We start from the raw sequence: 19,482 nt of genomic DNA, 5'->3' as shown, positions 1-19,482 counted from the left end.
CTTTCATCACATTCCCAGTGGGTCAGAAGTTTACATACCAAATACTAATTGAGTGTAGCATTGCCTTTAAATTGTTTAACTTGGGTCAAACATTTTGGGTAGCCTTCCACAAGTTTCCGAAAATAATTGGGGGAATTTTGGCCCATTCCTCCTGACAGAGCTGGTGTAACTGAGTCAGGTTTGTAGGCCTCCTTGCTCGCACACACTTTTTCAGCTCTGTCCACACATGTTCTATAGGACTGAGGTCAGGGCTTTGTGATGGCAACTCCAATACCTTGACTTGGTTGTCCTTCAGCCATTTTGCCAGAACTTTGGAAGTATGCTTGGGGTCATTGTCCATTTGGAAGACCCAACTGCAACCAAGCTTTAACTTCCTGACTGATATCTTGAGATGTTGCTTCAATATATCCACATAATTCCCCCCCCCCCCTCATGATGCCATCTATTTTGTGAAGTGCACCAGTCCCCCCTGCAGCAAAGCACCCCCACAACATGATTCTGCAACCCCTGTGCTTCACGGATGGGATGGTGTTCTTCGGCTTGCAAGCATCCCCCTTTTTCCTCCAAACATAACAATGGTCATTATGGACAAACAGTTATATTTTTGTTTCATCAGACCAGAGGACATTTCTCCAAAAAGTATGATCTTTGTCCCCATGTGCAGTTGCAAACCGTAGTCTGGCTTTTTATAGCAGTGGCTTCTTCCTTGCTGAGCGGCCCTGTGTCGATATAGGACTTGTTTTTACTGTGGATGTAGATACTTTTGTACCTGTTTCCTCCAGCATCTTCACAAGGTCCTTTGCTGTTGTTCTGGGATTGATTTGCACTTCTCGCACCAAAGTACATTAATCTCTAGGAGACAGAAAGCGTCTCCTTCCTGAGCGGTATGTCGGCTGCGTGGTCCCATGGTGTTAATACTTGCGTACAATTGTTTGTACAGATGAACGTGGTACCTTCAGGCATTTGGAAATTACTCCCAACAATGACCCAGACTTGTGGAGGTCTACAATTTATTTTCAGAGGTCTTGGCTGATTTCTTTAGATTTTCCCATGATGTCAAGCAACGAGGCACTGAGTTTGAAGGTAGGCCTTGAAATAAATCCACAGGTACACCTCCAATTGACTCAAATGATGTCAATTAGCCAATCAGAAGCTTCTAAAGCCGTCACATTTTCAGGAATTTTCCAAGCTGTTTAAAAGGCACAGTCAACTTAGTGTATGTAAACTTCTGACCCACTGGAATTGTGATACAGTGAATTGTAAGTGAAATAATCTGTCTGTAAACGGAAAAATTACTTGTGTCATGCAAAGTAGATGTCCTAACCAACTTGCCAAAACTATAGTTTGTTAACCTCTAACGAGCCTCTACCCCGGGTCCGGGATCACCCCTCACCCCCCCACACACTGATTAGCATAGCTAGCATAGCTTCACAAGTAGATAGTAGCATCTAAATATCATTAAATCACAAGTCCAAGACACCAGATGAAAGATACAGATCTTGTGAATAAAGCCACCATTTCAGATTTTTAAAATGTTTTACAGGGAAGACAAAATATGTAAATCTATTAGCTAAACACGTTAGCAAAATACACCACTTTTCTAACTCCATCAGTTTCTTACTACTTCAGGTGCTATCACCAATTCGGCTAAACTAAGATATTGATAGCCACTAACCAAGAAAAAACCTCTTCAGATGACAGTCTGATAACATATTTATGGTATAGGATAGGTTTTGTTAGAAAAAAGTGCATATTTCAGGTAGAAATCACAGTTTACAATTGCACCTACCATCACAAGACGACTAGAATTACTATAGAGAGCAACGTGTATGACCAATTTACTCTTAATAAAACATTTCATAAGAATAGACAAAGCATAGCAATGGAAAGACCCAGATCTTGTGATTCCAGACAACATTTCAGATTTTCTAAGCGTTTTACAGCGAAAACACAATAAATCGATAAGTTAGCATACCACATGTGAAAACGTTACCAGAGCATCGATTCCAGCCAAAGAGCGCTATAACGTAATCACCGCCAAAATATATTAATTTTTTCACTAACCTTCTCAGAATTCCTCCGATGACACTCCTGTAACATCATTTTACAACATACATATACAGTTTGTTCGAAAATGTGCATATTTAGCCATACAAAACCGTGGTTACACAATGAAAATACTAGGAAATCAAGCCTCAAAATGTCTGACTTCATCTTTCAGAGTGATCTAGTTTAATTGAAAGCTAATCATATACTTGACTAAAAAATACAGGGTTGACAGGAATCGAAAGACAAATTAGTTCTTAATGCAACCGCTGATTTACATTTTTTAAATTATCCTTACTTTTCAATACAGGTTGCGCCAAGCGAAGCTATAGCAAACAAGATGGCGACATAAACGTTTAACATTTATCGACAGAAACACGATTTATCATCATAAATTGTTCTTACTGTGAGCTGTTCTTCCATCAGAATCTTGGGCAAAGAATCCTTTCTTGGGTCGAATCTTCTTTTGGTCGATAGATGTCCTCTGTCCTTCGAAATATCCACTAACGATCGAACGGGACCCCGAAACGTGTCCAAAGTTTCAGAGTGCACAACAAAGAAATTCCTCAAAATCGCACTAAACGGATATAAATTGCTATAAAACGGTTCAAATTAACTACATTATGATGTTTTTAACAACTATAACGACTGAAAACATGACCGGAGAAATATCACTCTCTAAACAACGATTTGGAAGGAGGCAGGTCTGATGTCCATTTTGCGCATGACGCATGCAGGAAGAGAGCGGTACTTCTACGTTTTCGTGTTTTATAGTGGCTCTGATTGCGCAATCGAATCCATTCAAAACGTGATGACGTACTGACACCCAGAGGAAGACGTAGGCAGTGTCGGTTTCTCTATAGCATCTACTGGCACCTTAAAACCGATCCCAGATCAGGGGTAAAAATTTCTGAAATCTGACTCCCTGTCAGGAAAAGTGATGTAGAAGTAGTTCTGTACCACTCAGAGACAAAATTCCAACGGCTATAGAAACTAGAAAGTGTTTTCTATCCAATAATAACAATAATATGCATATTGTACGATCAAGAATTGAGCACGAGGCAGTTTAATTTGGAGACCAAAAAATGCTAATGCGGAACAGCACCCCCTATAGTTGCAAGAATTAACAAGAAATTTGTCGATTTTTTGAAAAATTTGTTATAATCACTCCAACCTAAGCGTATGTAAACTTCCGACTTCAACTGTATACACATATATACACACACCATTCAAAAGTTAGGGGTCACTTAGAAATGTCCTCGATTTTGAAAGAAAATGATTTTTTTTGTCCATTTAAAATAACATCAAATTGATCAGAAATACAGTGTAGACATTGTTAATGTTGTAAATGACTATTGTAGCTGGAAACAGCAGATTTGTTTATGGAATATCTACATAGGCGTACAGAGGCCCATTATACGCAAACCGTCACTCCTGTGTTCCAATGGCACATTGTGTTAGTTAATCCAAGTTTATCATTTTAAAAGGATAATTGGTTATTAGAAAACCCTTTTGCAATTATGTTAGCACAGCTGAAAACTTGTGCTGATTAAAGAAGCAATAAAACTGGCCTTCTTTAGACTAGTTGTGTATCTGGAGCATCAGCATTTCTGGGTTCGATTACAGGCTCAAAATGGCCAGAAACAAACTACTTCCTTCTGAAACTCATCAGTCTATTCTTGTTTTGAGAAATGAAGGCTATTCCGTGCGAGAAGTTGCCAAGAAGCTGAAGATCTCGTACAACTCCCTTCACAGAACAGCACCAACTGGCTCTAACCAGAATAGAAAGAGGAGTGGGAGGCTGCAGTGCACAACTGAGCAAGAGGACAAGTACATTAGAGTGTATAGTTTGAGAAACAGACGCCTCACAAGTCCTCAACAGGCAGCTTCATTAAATAGTACCCACAAAACACCAGTCTCAACGTCAACAGTGAAGAGGCGACTCTGGGATGTTGGCCTTCTATGCAGAGTTCCTCTGTCCAGTGTCTGTTATTTTGCCCATCTTAATCTTTTATTTTTATTGGCCAGTCTGAGATATGGCTTTTTCTTTGCAACTTTGCCTAGAAAATTAGTGGATTTGGCTATTTCAGCCACACCCATTGCTGACAGGTGTATAAAATCGCGCAAACAGGCGTGCAATCTCCATAGACAAAAATTGGCAGTAGAATGGCCTTACCAAAGAACTCAGTGACCTCCAACGTGGCACTGACATCAGATGCCATATTAACAACTCAGTTTGTCAAATTTTTTCCCTACTAGAGCTGCACTGGTCAATTGTTAGTGCTGTTATTGTGAAGTAGAAAAGTCTAGGAACAATAACGGCTCAGCCGCGAAGTGGTAGGGCACACAAGCTCACAGAACAGGACCGCCGAGTGCTGAAGTGTGTAACAATCGCGACCGGGTTCCAAAGTCCCTCTGGAAGCAACGTCACCGCAAGAACTGTTCATCGGGGGCTTCATGAAATGGGTTTCCATGGCATAGCCTATGATCACCATGCGTAATGCCAAGCGTCGGCTGGAGTGGTGTAAAGATCGCCGCCATTGGACTCTGGAGCAGTGGAAACGCGTTCTCTGAAGTGACAAATCACGCTTCACCATGTGGCAGATGCCAGGAGAACGCTACCTGCCCAAATGCATAGTGCCAACTGTATAGTTTGGTGGAAGAGGAATAATGGTATGGGGCTATTTTTCATGGTTCGGGCTAGGCCCCTTGTTCCAGTGAAGGGAAATCTTAATGCTAAAGCATTCAATGACATTCTAGACGATTCTGTGCTTCCCCAAACTGTTGCCACAAAGTTGGAAGGCCCGTTCCTGTTTCAGCATGACAATGCCCCTGTGCACAAAGCGAGGTTCATACAGTAATGGTTTGTCGAGATCCGTGTGGAAGAACTTGACTGGCCTGCACAGAGCCCTGACCTCAACCCCATCGAACACATTTTGGATTAATTGGAACGCAGATTGCAAGCGAGGCCTAATCGCCCAAAGTCAGCGCCCGACCTCACTAATGCTCTTGTGGCTGAATGGAATCAAGTCCCCCAGCAATGATCCTACATCAGTGGAAAGTCTCCCCAGAACAGTGGAGCCTGTTAGACAGCTTCAAGTTCCTCAGTGTCCAAAATCACTAAACTTAAAATGGTCCAAAGGCACACACAGTCGTGAAGGCGCGACAGTGCCTCTCTCTTGTGACATTGTATCCAAAAAACTCCACCAATCCTAAAAAGTGTTTGCATTTCGCATTGCTTCCATCCCAGTTCATGACAAACAAACAGTCTGAACACTCCGTTCCACCGCCGGTACAGTATATTTGCTAGCTTTCTTTGAGTAAGACAGCACTTAGCATGTGAGGCACTTAGCGGGAGAGGTGGGCCAGGTTGGTAAGTGGTAAGTCTTATCTAAAGCAAGTGAACAGGCTCCAGAGCTCCCTATACAGTGAGCAGCACCACTTCCCAGAAACACAGTGCTGGAGAACAGGCCACGCTGCCGAGATTGCATCTGTGCCCCCCCCCCCCCCCCCCCATTCTCATACCATCATCTATTTCTCTCTCAAAACAGACACATCTTCATTTAGCAGAGAGATTGGCGTGTGCAAACACACAAATCTAGTCCTTAGATGACTCTTGCCTCTTATGGGTTAACCAAATGGGTTGCGTCACCACGAGGGCAGAGGCCTAACACTTTGAGTCAGTCTAACTGAAGGGAACACACTTATATTAAGAGGAACCATTTTCTAGGAAGTATACACATTAAATCAAAACAGGAGCCTTATGACCTTTTCACACTACCGCACCAAAAAGGGTAGGCCCCTACCCGTGTCACCAGCGGGCCTGTAGGCAGACAGACCTCTCCACTGTGCATTAGGGATAATTTATATGCTTCATTAAATAGTACCCGCAAAACACCAGTCTCAACGTCAACAGTGAAGAGGTGACTCCGGGATGCTGACCTTCTAGGCAGAGTTCCTCTGTCCAGTGTCTGTGTTCTTTTGCCCATCTTTTCTTTTTATTGGCCAGTCTGAGATATGGCTTTTTCTTTGCAACTTTGCCTAGAAGGCCAGCATCCTGGAGTCACCTCTTCAGTGCTGACGTTAAGACGGGTGTTTTGCGGGTACTATTTAATCAAGCTGCCAGTTGATGACTTGTGAGGTGTCTGTTTCTCAAACTAGACACTCTAATGTACTTGTCCTCTTGCTCAGTTGTGCACCGGGGCCTCCCAATCGTTCTATTCTGGTTAGAGGCAATTTGCGTGGTTCTGTGAAGGGAGTAGTACACAGCGTTGTACGAGATCTTCAGTTTCTTGGACACTTCTCGCATGGAATAGCCTTCATTTCTCAGAACAAGAATAGACTGACAAGTTTCAGAAGAAAGTTATTTGATTCTGGCCATTTTGAGCATGTAATCGCAAATTGCTGATGTTCCAGATACTCAACTAGTCTAAAGGCGGCCAGTTTTATTGCTTCATTAAATCAGCACAACAGTTTTCAGCTGTGCTAACATGATTGCAAAAAGGTTTTCTCTGGATCAATTGGCCTTTTAAAATGATAAACTTGGATTAGCCAACAGAACGTGCCATTGGAACACAGGATTGATGGTTGCTGATAATGGGCCTCTTTACGCCTATGTAGATATTCCATTATAAATCAGCCGTTTCCAGCTACAATAGTCATTTACAATATTAACAATGTCTACACTGCATTTCTGATCAATTTGATGTTATTTTAATGGACAAGAAATGTGCTTTTCTTTCAAAAACAATAACATTTCTAAGTGACCCCTAACTTTTGAACGGTAGTGTAAATTCTAGGCCGATACGGATTTAAGTGATATATTTTCTTGGTCAAGATATGGCCAGAAACCGTACACACAGTCTAACGTCTTCCATTCACTGCTACAAATAAATCAATTGACAGATGGAGTGACGGTAATCCACTATGGATAATATACAGCTTCTGTAGTGACAACCACACCTTTTATATCCACGCCTTTAAGTACCCATGCAACCATGGGGCTTTTAAAATGAAAATGTTCCACTTCCGGTGAACTTTGAATAAACTAATGAAACAGGGTACGGCCAGCCAGCACCTGCCACACTATACCACCTGCCAACACATCTCTGTTACCATGGCAGGTGTTGGCATTTCACACTGAATGCTGACTGCCGGGAACACCAGCCCCTCGGGTAACCAAGTTCAGCAAACACGCTATGCCCACACCGCTCAGAGCAGACAGGGAGAACAGACAGGCTGTTTCATCTTTACACATCCCTTTCTACTTGTCAAATAGGACACACCAGCAGCAATCTCCATCTGTGGCAGCAGTGCTCTGATGTAGCAGAAGGGTGAAGTAGAGGAGTTTCCTCCATGCTGCTCAAAGTCAGAGTGGTCTCAGTTAAGTCTTCACTCTCCTTTACTTTTTGCTCTGCTACAGTGGGTGTTCTGGCTTTTCTTTGGAAAAGTCGTACATATTTCTGGAGAGGAGGAGGGAGACGTGAGCACACACACACATTTCCAGGGGTCATTAAGGGACACCATATGATGTGGAATGTGTGCCGAGGTTGGGGCTGGGGAAATGGGAACGGTGTGTTTTATGGGAGCAGATAGGACTTGCAGATTTCCAAACCAGCATGGACTTGCTGCCTGCGAGGAGGACAAATGCCAAAGCGAATAAATATTGTCTGCGATAACAATAGCGATGTTGAGAGAGGGGAGAGTAAGCAAGTGAGGCCAAGAGAGGTAAAAGAAGTCAAGGAAAAGGGGATATCGATGACCAAGAGAAGGTTAACAGACCATGACCAAGTGTGAGGAGAGATGGGAGACAGGGAAATTTCTAAAATAGCATTTCCCAGCCGTGACTGAAGGGATATGCCCTCTTATTATAATGTCAGCTCCATGGCCCTCTGCTGTGAGAGCAATCCCAGGTGAAATAAGCTAATCTTGACAGTTCATAGCGGAACAACTTATTTCATCAGCGCTTTAGTGACCTTAAAATGAGCCTGAGAAGAATTTTTTTTTATCTTTGAACCCACTGACTCAAGGCAATGAGGACACAACGAAATTAAACAGTACATGAACTCTGCCGTCCAGATACTAAAGAATAGTGCATGAACTTGCTGCAGATGCCTAGCGCACGGACTAGGGCCGGGGTAAAAAACGCCTTTCCAAGTCTCACTGTAAAATCAAACAAATACATACATTTACCATGAATTTCCTCAAATGCATTTTATAGTGGACCTGCGCGCATGGAGCTTGGAACCTCAACGCATGAGCCCGAGCCACATCAAAATAGCTATTTTCAATGGAGAGAGCTGAAGCTATGGATGGAAAGTAAGAAGAGGTTCATTGCAGGGTGAGGGCCTGAGCTCCTCAAGGTCTTCCAGGTCCTAGGCCTTTTGGCTGACGGGTCTGGTTTGTGCGGCATGGGAAGAGCCATCTCCAATCACTGCTAACTGAGCCACCGCTCCATTACTGACTGCACACCCTCAAAAGGCAGTTTCACACTGACCAGATCGGAGTCTGTCCAGGACTGGAAAATGGCTCAATCACTGACTAGGCACTAATACGAATCTGGACTAGTATTGAATATGGACAAGGAGCTGTACAATGTGGTAGAAATGTCTCATCAAAATTAGATTGTCTAAGAGCCAGCTCAAGAGCACTTAAGATGTAGGCCACTCAAAACAACAAGAGACTGAAGGTCTGTCAAAGAGGATGATATGGGTTTTTAAATAAATTACCACACTGGCTTTTGACCCAGGAGCAAGAGAGAGGGAGACTTTCCACATTATATCATTTGAGCCTGTGGGTCTGGCAGGGCCAAACCAGTCATTTTGTTTATCCCTTAAATGAATGACTATTACATTTACTGGACTGCCGCAGACAGCGGGACAAAATACAGTTTCTCTCTCCATTTCTACAGCAATTTCTGTCTATTCCCTTTGTCAACAAGAGACTTGACTGTATATTTAGATCCCTGTGTCGCCGCCGGTTACCACCGGGGTGGATAGCTCCGGGTGGAGGGAACAGGAAACCCGGAGCTATCGTGTTAATGATCACATGTACTAAGAGACACACACGGACACTCATCTATAAAGACCCACCAGGCTCAAAGAGATAAGAAGTGATTGAACTGACTCATATGGACATCGTGGTCAATCTGGGCATGGATGTCCGCTGTTGAAAGACGCTGAGGAGAGATGCAGGAGCCGACTGTGACTCATTCATTTATACGAGGTCCTAATTGAATGTGCGTCCGTGTTTGGATGTGCGTCCATGGACCAACAAGCTGAGCGTGTGTGTACACACACTCTGTCTGCTCATGAGCCTATCAACCCATTTAATGCAAGACGATGTGAGAGCACGTAGGTATTCCTGGAAACGCTGGAGATCAAGCGAACAACCACTGAATTAAACAGCAGATTGAATTCTTTGACATGTACTTGAGGCCAAGAACAGCACTGACAATCGAAATAAATGGATCAGATAATAATACTATTTACTAGCCTCTGATGGTTCCAATTGTGCCCCCCCCTTACCTCAGCATATAGACTGGCACATAATGAATCCTAGGAATTCACAACGGAGACGGCGAAAGCCAACTCAGATGGAACAGGATGAAGATTGAGGTCACAATGCTCTGTGAGTTATTCCTCTGAGCAATCCTTTGATGAAATGTCACATCGCCCCTTTAGTAGCAAAAGATCTAAGGCGAGAGAGGGCTGTGTGACTTGCGTAATTCTGGCCACAGTCATCCTCTGTAAATCTAAAATAGCTGGTCTGTCAGAGGGCTAAGCGGGAGGGTGAGTCAAGAGAAGGAGAGAAGAGGTTTGTGACAATTGTGCCCCAACAAACACTTGTAGGGCCGGGCTGACCCTGAAACAATTTCCAAAAAAACACACAAAAAAGCAGAACTTGTTTCAATAAAATGCTAAATGTAAATGCATGTGGAAATTCCTGCCATAGCTGCCTTGCGTGAATGCCCCAGAGTCTGAAAAAGGCTCAGCATCAGCAGTAGTTCTAGCCACAGAGCCAGGGCAGGCAGGCAGGGGTCACTCAGGGCTAGCCCTCAGTCAGTCCGCAGTCAGTCAGGGTGACCAGTGGCACCAAGGGTTTTCCTCACTCTCCACCTAACCTTTGAATATAGGGCCTACTTTAGGATTGGAAGTGGAGGATTCTGGGTAGTCAGAGGGGTGACAGAAAGAGTAGCGTAAGCACACATAAGGGGTCTGTTTCACATTAGAGATTAAGCAGGGACCTGGACTAGATCACATTTTTAGGTAGAATGAATGATAATTTAGTTTCAGACATATTCCTGGACAGCAGTTCATATGATTTAAAAGGTTCCACTCAGACTCAATAGTCATGGCCTGATGTCTGAAATCCCAGTTACGTCAATGCTAATGAAATAACATTTTTAGTTCTCTGTTACTCTTGGATTTAATCAATATGGGTTAGTGAAACCAACCATAAAAGTGAAATATTTTCCCTATCGTCAGGCAGCTATGCCCCCCCTAAATTTCTGTGCAATGCGAGTACAAATCAGCTTGCTCTTCAAATGCAGATATGGAAAGGTAGACTAGTTTCAAAGGCGACCTTCATGTGCTATACATTGTAGCGCCTAAGGGGACCTACACTGGTCAAAACCTGTAATTCAACCGCTCAGCAGCCAGCACTTCCCAACTAAGACGACAGGGGTATATCACAAAAATAATCCATTATGACACTCAGTGGATGAATACTTGTGTCTAGTCTTCACACCAAGACACACACACACACACAATCATTGCAGAGGCAGACCATTGGCCACAGGTGGGAAATTAAGTATACACTCAGTCAGGGCTGACCATTTGCAATGATGGTACTGAACCATAGGGCATTTGGGTTTTTGTGCGTCGTGACCAAATCTGGCACTGCTAAGACAGACAAATACATTTATATTTTTTTTTTAAACACAGTACTTCAGCATAGCCATTTCTGGGTAACGGAACCCCATTTCCCTGTCCACTAACCCACCTTTCGTGCAAAAAAAGGAGACAATATTCTATTTCATGTCAGGGTTGATTTCAATAGCTGGCCCCACTGTCTGAAAACATCATTTTGAGAGGAATTAGTAGTCTTTACGTAAGCTTTATTTTTTTAAACAGAGATGAAGTTCTTCATGCTTCAGATTTATTAAAAGAAAAAACAAAATATTTTAACGTTGAATTCATGGCAAATCGGGTACAAAGAACATGGGGATTATTTAGCCTGTGGTTAATTCATCCTCTCCAGTTAATTGCATGATTAAAAAGGTTCTCTACTCAACCACAACCATCAAATAATGCCACATGGGTCACATAGGGCAACACACTGAGGCTGAGAGACAACAACACATTCCCAGGCAGTGTTGTCGGCATTTGAATTTCATGGCTATAGGACTGAGTGAGGCCATAACGCCTTATCAAGAGAAAACAGAATAATACGTAATAAGAGAATGAGGAAATAGGAGGCTATAAACTGACAAGGAAAAGGGAAATTAAAAAGGTGTGAGGATGGATAATCCACAACACGTTTAGCTGAAGGAGAGGAGAGAAAACAGTGGAGAGGAAGACAAGTGTTGTTGGCAAGGTGGAGACGGCGGCCTTGCCCCCGAGAACCATAAGCGGTATATAAACACACTAATCAATTTCATAGAGCCGGTTTAATGGAGCGGCCACTGCTGAAAATCACCCCGTTTATTTGAGAAAATTGTCCCTGAACAAGCAGCCCATAACAGACTGTTGCTCACTTCATTTGAAGCGCCCCCGGTGCCAAGACAATAATAATATATGCCATCGATTCCAATTGGGCTCCCTATTAAATTACCGGCCTGTGACCACAATTTTCATCTTGTGCCTTAACTGTCAGTTATAAGATTTACTTGGCAGCGCCAGGCCTCGCAGAGCTTACCAACTGTGTCATGTGCTGCACCAGAGGGACTTTAAAATTGCATGATAAAACAGGCAATATAAAAACCCATCCGGCATCGAGTCCCCAGCGGCTTGCCACGTTCACAACAAAACATTATGTGGCACGTTTGAAGTGGGCCATTTAAAACGCATGGCATTGGCACATCTCGGGAGGTGACAAAATACAGTGCCTTCAGAAAATATTCATAATTCTTGACTTATTCCACATTTTGTTGTGTTAGTCTGAATTCAAAATGTAGATAAATAATAATTATATCTATAGATATAATTATTATTTATATATATATATATATATATCTATCTCTCTCTATTTCCCCCCCTCACCCATCTGCACACAATGCCCCCATAACGACAGTGAAAACATGTTTTCAGACATTTTTGCAAAGGTATTAAAGATTAAATACAAAAATTTGATTTACATAAGTATTCACACCCCTGAGTCAATACTTTGTCTAAGCACCTTTGGCAGTGATTACAGCTGTAAGTCTTTCTGGGTAAGTCTCTAAGAGCTTTTCACACCTGGGTTGTGCAACATTTGCCCATTATTGGTTGTTGATCATTGCAAGAGAGCCATTTTCAGGTCTTGCCATTGATTTTTTTCCCTCTAGGATTTTGCCAGTGCTCAGCTCTATTCCTAATTTTTTTTGCCTGAAACTCCCCAATCCTTAACGATTACAAGCATACCCATAACATGATGCAGCCACCACTATACTTGAAAATATGGAGAGTGGTACTCAGTAATTTGTTACATTGGATTTGCCCCAAACATAACACTTTGTATTCAGGACAAAAAGTGAATTGCATTGCCACATTTTTTGCAGTATTACTTAAGTGCCTTGTTGCAAACAGGATGCATGTTCTGGAATAGTTTTATTCTGTACAGGCATTCTTTTCCCTCTGTCAATTAGGTTAGTATTGTGGAGTAACTACAATGTTGTTGAGTCAACTTCATTTTTCTCCCATCACAGCCATTAAACTCCATAACTGTTTTAAAGTCATCATTGGCCTCAGTGAAATCCCTGAATGGTTTCCTTCCTCTCAGGCAACTGAGTTAGGAAGGATGCCTGTACATTTGTAGTGACTGGGTGTATTGATATGCCATCCAAAGTGTAATTAATAACTTCACCCTGCTCAAAGGGATAGTTAATGCCTAATTCTTCTTCTTTTTTACCCATCTACCAACAGGTGCCCTTCTTTGCAAGGCATTGGAAAACCTCCCTGGTCTGTGGTTGAATCTGTGTTTGAAATGCACTGCTCGACTGAGGGACCTTACAGATAATTGTATGTGTAGGGTACAGAGATGAGGTAGTCATTAAAAAAATGTTTAATGTCCATGCAACTTATCAAGGGACTTGTTAGCAAATCTTTACTCCTGAAGTTATTTAGGCTTGCCATAACAAATGGGCTGTATACATTTCAGCTTTTCATTGTTTTATTAATTTGTTTAAAAAAAAATTAAATAACTTAATTCTACATTATTGGCTATTGTGTGTAGGCCAGTGACAAAAAAATATATAGATATATTTTTTTAAATTCCAGCTGTAATAACAAAATGTGGAAAAGGTCAAGGGGTTGAAATACTTTCTGAAGACACTGTACGTAGGCAAAATATACAGGCCTTGCTTACCTCCTCTCCTCCCATTCCTCTGGGCTTGAATGGACCATAACTTTAAACTCAAGACATCATTAGAATACTTTGAAAGGCTAACAAAACAGTTTCTCTCTTACATTACATAATAACACGAGTGAGTGCTACAGTTACTTTAATCGTGCGGCAAAGTAGAAATACAGCCCTAATGAAATCATACCAGCGGTGGGAGAATGAAGTTGTTATTCAATCAATCATGAACGGCAGAAACTGCACTGTAGAGAAATAAAACATGGTTTCTGTGCCACATTGAAGGGAAATGTAAGTGCTAAATTACACAGTCTACTGCAGGGATCATCAACTACACTGAACAAAAATATAAAGACGCAACATGCAACAATTTAGAAAGATTTTACTGAATTAGTTCAAATATGGAAATGAGTCAATTGAAATAAATAAATTAGGCCCTAATCTATGGCTTTCACATGACTGGGCAGGGGTGCAGCCATCAGTGTGCCTGGGAGGGGATAGGCCCACCCACTGGGGAGCCAATCAACGAGAGTTTTATTAGACAGAAATAATCCTCAGCCATGTTTTTTGTTCCGCCTGAGGAAGTCTGACCATAAATCAGAGACCACTATGATAAAATAAAATGTAAATGTAATGATTACACACCAAATGTGTTTGAGGGATCGCGGGAAAAGAGCAGGAATAGGATTTTGTAGCCTACTGTCCAAGCCATGTCTTCCAATAGTGCAACCGCTGTCGGCATCCAAAGATTATCCAATCTAAATAAAAACGCTAAGGGTAAGGACTACAGCAGTGATGTAGCCTACGGGCTACATATTATTGATATCTACATTTACATTTACATTTAAGTCATTTAGCAGACGCTCTTATCCAGAGCGACTTACAAATTGGTGCATTCACCTTATGATATCCAGTGGAACAACCACTTTACAATAGTGCATCTAACTCTTTTAAGGGGGGGGGGTTAGAAGGATTACTTTATCCTATCCTAGGTATTCCTTAAAGAGGTGGGGTTTCAGGTGTCTCCGGAAGGTGGTGATTGACTCCGCTGACCTGGCGTCGTGAGGGAGTTTGTTCCACCATTGGGGTGCCAGAGCAGCGAACAGTTTTGACTGGGCTGAGCGGGAACTGTACTTCCTCAGAGGTAGGGAGGCGAGCAGGCCAGAGGTGGATGAACGCAGTGCCCTTGTTTGGGTGTAGGGCCTGATCAGAGCCTGAAGGTACGGAGGTGCCGTTCCCCTCACAGCTCCGTAGGCAAGCACCATGGTCTTGTAGCGGATGCGAGCTTCAACTGGAAGCCAGTGGAGAGAGCGGAGGAGCGGGGTGACGTGAGAGAACTTGGGAAAGTTGAACACCAGACGGGCTGCGGCGTTCTGGATGAGTTGTAGGGGTTTAATGGCACAGGCAGGGAGCCCAGCCAACAGCGAGTTGCAGTAATCCAGACGGGAGATGACAAGTGCCTGGATTAGGACCTGCGCCGCTTCCTGCGTGAGGCAGGGTCGTACTCTGCGAATGTTGTAGAGCATGAACCTACAGGAACGGGTCACCGCCTTGATGTTAGTTGAGAACGACAGGGTGTTGTCCAGGATCACGCCAAGGTTCTTAGCACTCTGGGAGGAGGACACAATGGAGTTGTCAACCGTGATGGCGAGATCATGGAACGGGCAGTCCTTCCCCGGGAGGAAGAGCAGCTCCGTCTTGCCGAGGTTCAGCTTGAGGTGGTGATCCGTCATCCACACTGATATGTCTGCCAGACATGCAGAGATGCGATTCACCACCTGGTTATCAGAGGGGGGAAAGGAGAAGATTAATTGTGTGTCGTCTGCATAGCAATGATAGGAGAGACCATGTGAGGATATGACAGAGCCAAGTGACTTGGTGTATAGCGAGAATAGGAGAGGGCCTAGAACAGAGCCCTGGGGGACACCAGTGGTGAGAGCACGTGGTGCGGAGACAGATTCTCGCCACGCCACCTGGTAGGAGCGACCTGTCAGGTAGGACGCAATCCAAGCGTGGGCCGCGCCGGAGATGCCCAGCTCGGAAAGGGTGGAGAGGAGGATCTGATGGTTCACAGTATCAAAGGCAGCCGATAGGTCTAGAAGGATGAGAGCAGAGGAGAGAGAGTTAGCTTTAGCAGTGCGGAGCGCCTCCGTGACACAGAGAAGAGCAGTCTCAGTTGAATGACTAGTCTTGAAACCTGACTGATTTGGATCAAGAAGGTCATTCTGAGAGAGATAGCAGGAGAGCTGGCCAAGGACGGCACGTTCAAGAGTTTTGGAGAGAAAAGAAAGAAGGGATACTGGTCTGTAGTTGTTGACATCGGAGGGATCGAGTGTAGGTTTTTTCAGAAGGGGTGCAACTCTCGCTCTCTTGAAGACGGAAGGGACGTAGCCAGCGGTCAAGGATGAGTTGATGAGCGAGGTGAGGTAAGGGAGAAGGTCTCCATAGCACATTGATGTAAATCACACTGCTGCCCTCTCATCTAGCCATTTGCGCCTTACTTATTGTGGCAATTGTGGATGGCTGTTCACAATTGGATATGTATAAGTCAATGGCTGAATTGAAGAAGTTTAAGCAGCATATCAATCATTTTTGAGGCCAGTGGACAGCCTGTGAAAAATGCGCTCTTGCCTCAGCTGCATACGGCGGATCCCAGCCTATGGAATAAAAAAGTTTCAAAGATTTGGCATGGGATCTCAGATCCGCAAAACCTTGTATAGCTGCACCACTGAGAGCATCTTGACTGGCTTCATTACCGCTTGGTATGGTAACTGCTTGGCATCCGACCGCAAGGCGCTACAGAGGGTAGTGCATATGACCCAGTACATCACTGGGGCCAAGTTCCCTGCCATCCAGGCCCTCTATACCAGGCGGTGTGAGAAGAAGGACCAGGACCAGAGGTGGGGTTTCCGGAGACACCTGAAACCCCACCTCTTTAAGGAATACCTAGGAGAGGAGAAAGTAATCCTTCTAAACCCCCCCCCCCCCCCCTTAAAAGAGTTAGATGCACTATTGTAAAGTGGTTGTTCCACTGGATATCATAAGGTGAATGCACCAATTTGTAAGTCGCTCTGGATAAGAGCGTCTGCTAAATGACTTAAATGTTAAATGTTATACATTTTCAAAGACTCCAGCCACTCAAGACACAGACTTTTCTCTCTGTTACCGCATGGCAAGTGGCACCGATGCACCAAGTCTGGAACCAAAAACGACCCTAAACAACTTCTACTCCAAGCCACAATACTAATCATCTTTCGCACTAACTCTTTTGAATCGTCACATATGCTGCTGCTACCAGCGCTGATTAATTATCCTGCTGCCTAGACACTTTACCCCTACCTATATGTACATATTTACCTCGGAACCACTGCACATCTACTCAGTACGGTTACCCTGTTTATATAGCCAAGTTATTGTTACTCATTTATTCCTTATGCTATAATTGTTTCTATATTTTTCTCTGCATTGTTGGGAAGGGCCTGTAAGTAAGCATTTCACAGTTAGTCTACAAAGGTTGTTTATAAAGCATGTGACAAATACAATTTTATTTTGATTTGACGTTTGAGGCAGTCTTGTCTTCTATTGTCTTAAGGGGAAAGCAATCTAAAAGTAACTGAAAGTAATCAGATTACGTTACTGAGTTTGGGTAATCCAAAAGTTAAGTTACTGCTAATAATTTTGGACAAGTAACTAGTAACTAAAGTATTACATTTAGAAAGTAACCTACCCAACCCTGAGTGTGTGTGTGTGTGTGTGTGTGTGTGTAGGCAAATTATATAGCCTAGCATGCGTCTTACCTTGCAAACAGTCTCAGTGTCCCAAGGCAAGATGGTCTGTAGATCTATGAGTTCGCAAGACACACCCAGCTTCTCCTGAGCCATGTTGGCCACTTCCCTCAGCACATGGATCTGCAAGGCAGGAGTCAGCGATCAAGACCATGTATACCATTCTAATCCAGAATGGATTTTAGAACACTTCATAATACCATCAAGAACCCCTTTTAGAGTCAGCAGAAAACCACTGCACAGCACCCCTTATTAACTTTCAAGTCCGTTTGGACTAATGGAGAAAGTTGCTTGGATAGACTCCATGTTTATTGGCAGATTAGAAAGCTGTCCATTTCCAGATAATGACTGCTGTGCCTGTGAATCACCGGCAATCTAACAGCAGGACATACTGGCTCCATCGTTATCCCTAAACTGTGCATCAGGGCTTTGAGTTCGTCTATGAATGTGTGTGAGGGTTAATGAATAAAATCTATTAATGTGTGGGTCTTGAGTGATAGTCATGAGTCATAAATCAGACCGCCAATTGATAAAAAAGGAACACAGCAATCTATAGGCTTCTAGCCCATATAGACACGGGTCTAGAACAGGCATATTAAAAAGATAAATATTATATTCTGGTGTTAGTCAACCTTGCTAGAGATGACTACTAATATACTGAATATTGCTGAAGCAATGATATAGCCTAGTACTTCTGTCAAGATATGAACAGGTTTAAAGTGTTCAATAAAATGCCAACGGTCCTCTGAAACTTTACAATATAACAGTAGGGATTTTCAGGACTGGCAAAATGAAACTCTGTTACGCTCATTAGCAGACCTTCACGGCAGGTTCTAGGCGCAGTTCCGACCGCTCCACTTGCTGGGAATTGTTTTCTTTTCACTCGTCCATGGAGGGCTGATGGATTACCGGAGTAATGGGGTGGCATTTTAAAAAGCCCCGATTTCGACTACTTGGGTGGATTTTTCGTCTTTGCAAAATGACGGCTTTGAAGGAGTTGATTTCCCAGTCATTCCCGGCCCTCAGGCTTAGACCCCCCTCTGCTCTTCAGCTGTACCTACATTAGTCTCCTTCTCTGGGGGGGTTAAGCCCGTTAAGTGGGTAGCATAATCTTTGTAAGGGGCAAGGACACCAAGAGCGCTATAGAGACCATAATCCTCTGCTCAGGAAAATAAATCAGGGGGACAGGAGTTGAAGACAATGGAAGGCCTTGTGTAGACGTGGACTGTTAACACTGTGCAGCAGCATCGGTCCAGCGGAGACGTCAGTGTAGACACGATAAACCACCAACCCCTGGTGAGAAAGCCCCTGTTGAGAGGCGTGGGCTTGTGATGGAGCTAGGAGGTAATCCATGGCTCGTCCCTGTCGGATTAAGAAATGTCAAAGACCCAAGATGTAACGCGGATGTCCCTACTCTGCCCGCCTCCATGCCATAAACAATGACTTCTGGCTAAGGTCATGACTCATGCACATTCATAAATAGATATTTATGTAGCTCCATCTCCTCTATGGCTCGAGTATGTAGAATCAACCCATTGCTCCTTCTTCCACGTCTCACCTGTGTTCCCCACGCGACCAGAGTGACGTCACTTCCTTCCTGTATTACCTCGGCCTGCGAAAGTGGGATGGTGTAGGCCTCTGTAGGGACCTGCTCCACTGCAAAGCAAACAAAGAAAAAACAAACACGACCTCTATCTCAATTGTTTCAAAACCTGTACTCTCATCTCCTCCCCTTCATCCGCACTGATTGTAAATTAGTTGACAGGTGAAACCCTATGGTGGAAGCGAATCTTGCAGATCAGTGCAGTGAAGGAGAATATATTTTTTTTTAGAATGAGCCCAAGTATCTTATCAGTACGGCCAACATGACCTGGTGCACATACGCAACTAAAGTACTACACACGCTAGGAATATAATTGGGGGTCAATTCCGAACACACATCAATCACTCTGTTATGGCCAACTGTGGTTGCTCTGTCAAACGATGGTCCATAACCACCCGTAGAGCTCAATGATGGAGTGGATGACAAGAAGGGAAATAACCGTCACACTCACAAATGAAAGCCTACAATCTGTGCTTCCAGTTAGGAACAAAG

The 19,482-nt window shown here is 43.5% G+C and overlaps 1 protein-coding gene across 1 annotated transcript in view; it reads right to left on the bottom strand.

Annotated features, from left to right (window-relative positions):
• LOC139573969 (2-oxoisovalerate dehydrogenase subunit beta, mitochondrial-like) overlaps nt 1–19,482 on the bottom strand; it is an 84,561-nt gene that overhangs the window by 40,052 nt on the left and 25,027 nt on the right. The window contains exons 7-8 of the mRNA XM_071397994.1: nt 18,946–19,043; nt 17,400–17,510 (exon numbers count right to left, since the gene is read on the bottom strand). Coding sequence (XP_071254095.1) covers nt 17,400–17,510; nt 18,946–19,043 — 209 coding nt within the window. The remainder of the gene's footprint in view (nt 1–17,399; nt 17,511–18,945; nt 19,044–19,482) is intronic.

The sequence above is a fragment of the Salvelinus alpinus genome, chromosome 4, assembly GCF_045679555.1.
Source record: "Salvelinus alpinus chromosome 4, SLU_Salpinus.1, whole genome shotgun sequence".
Classification (NCBI taxonomy): domain Eukaryota; kingdom Metazoa; phylum Chordata; class Actinopteri; order Salmoniformes; family Salmonidae; genus Salvelinus; species Salvelinus alpinus.
The sequence above is the reverse complement of the archived record's forward strand: the minus strand, read 5'-3'. Positions and strand labels throughout refer to the sequence as shown.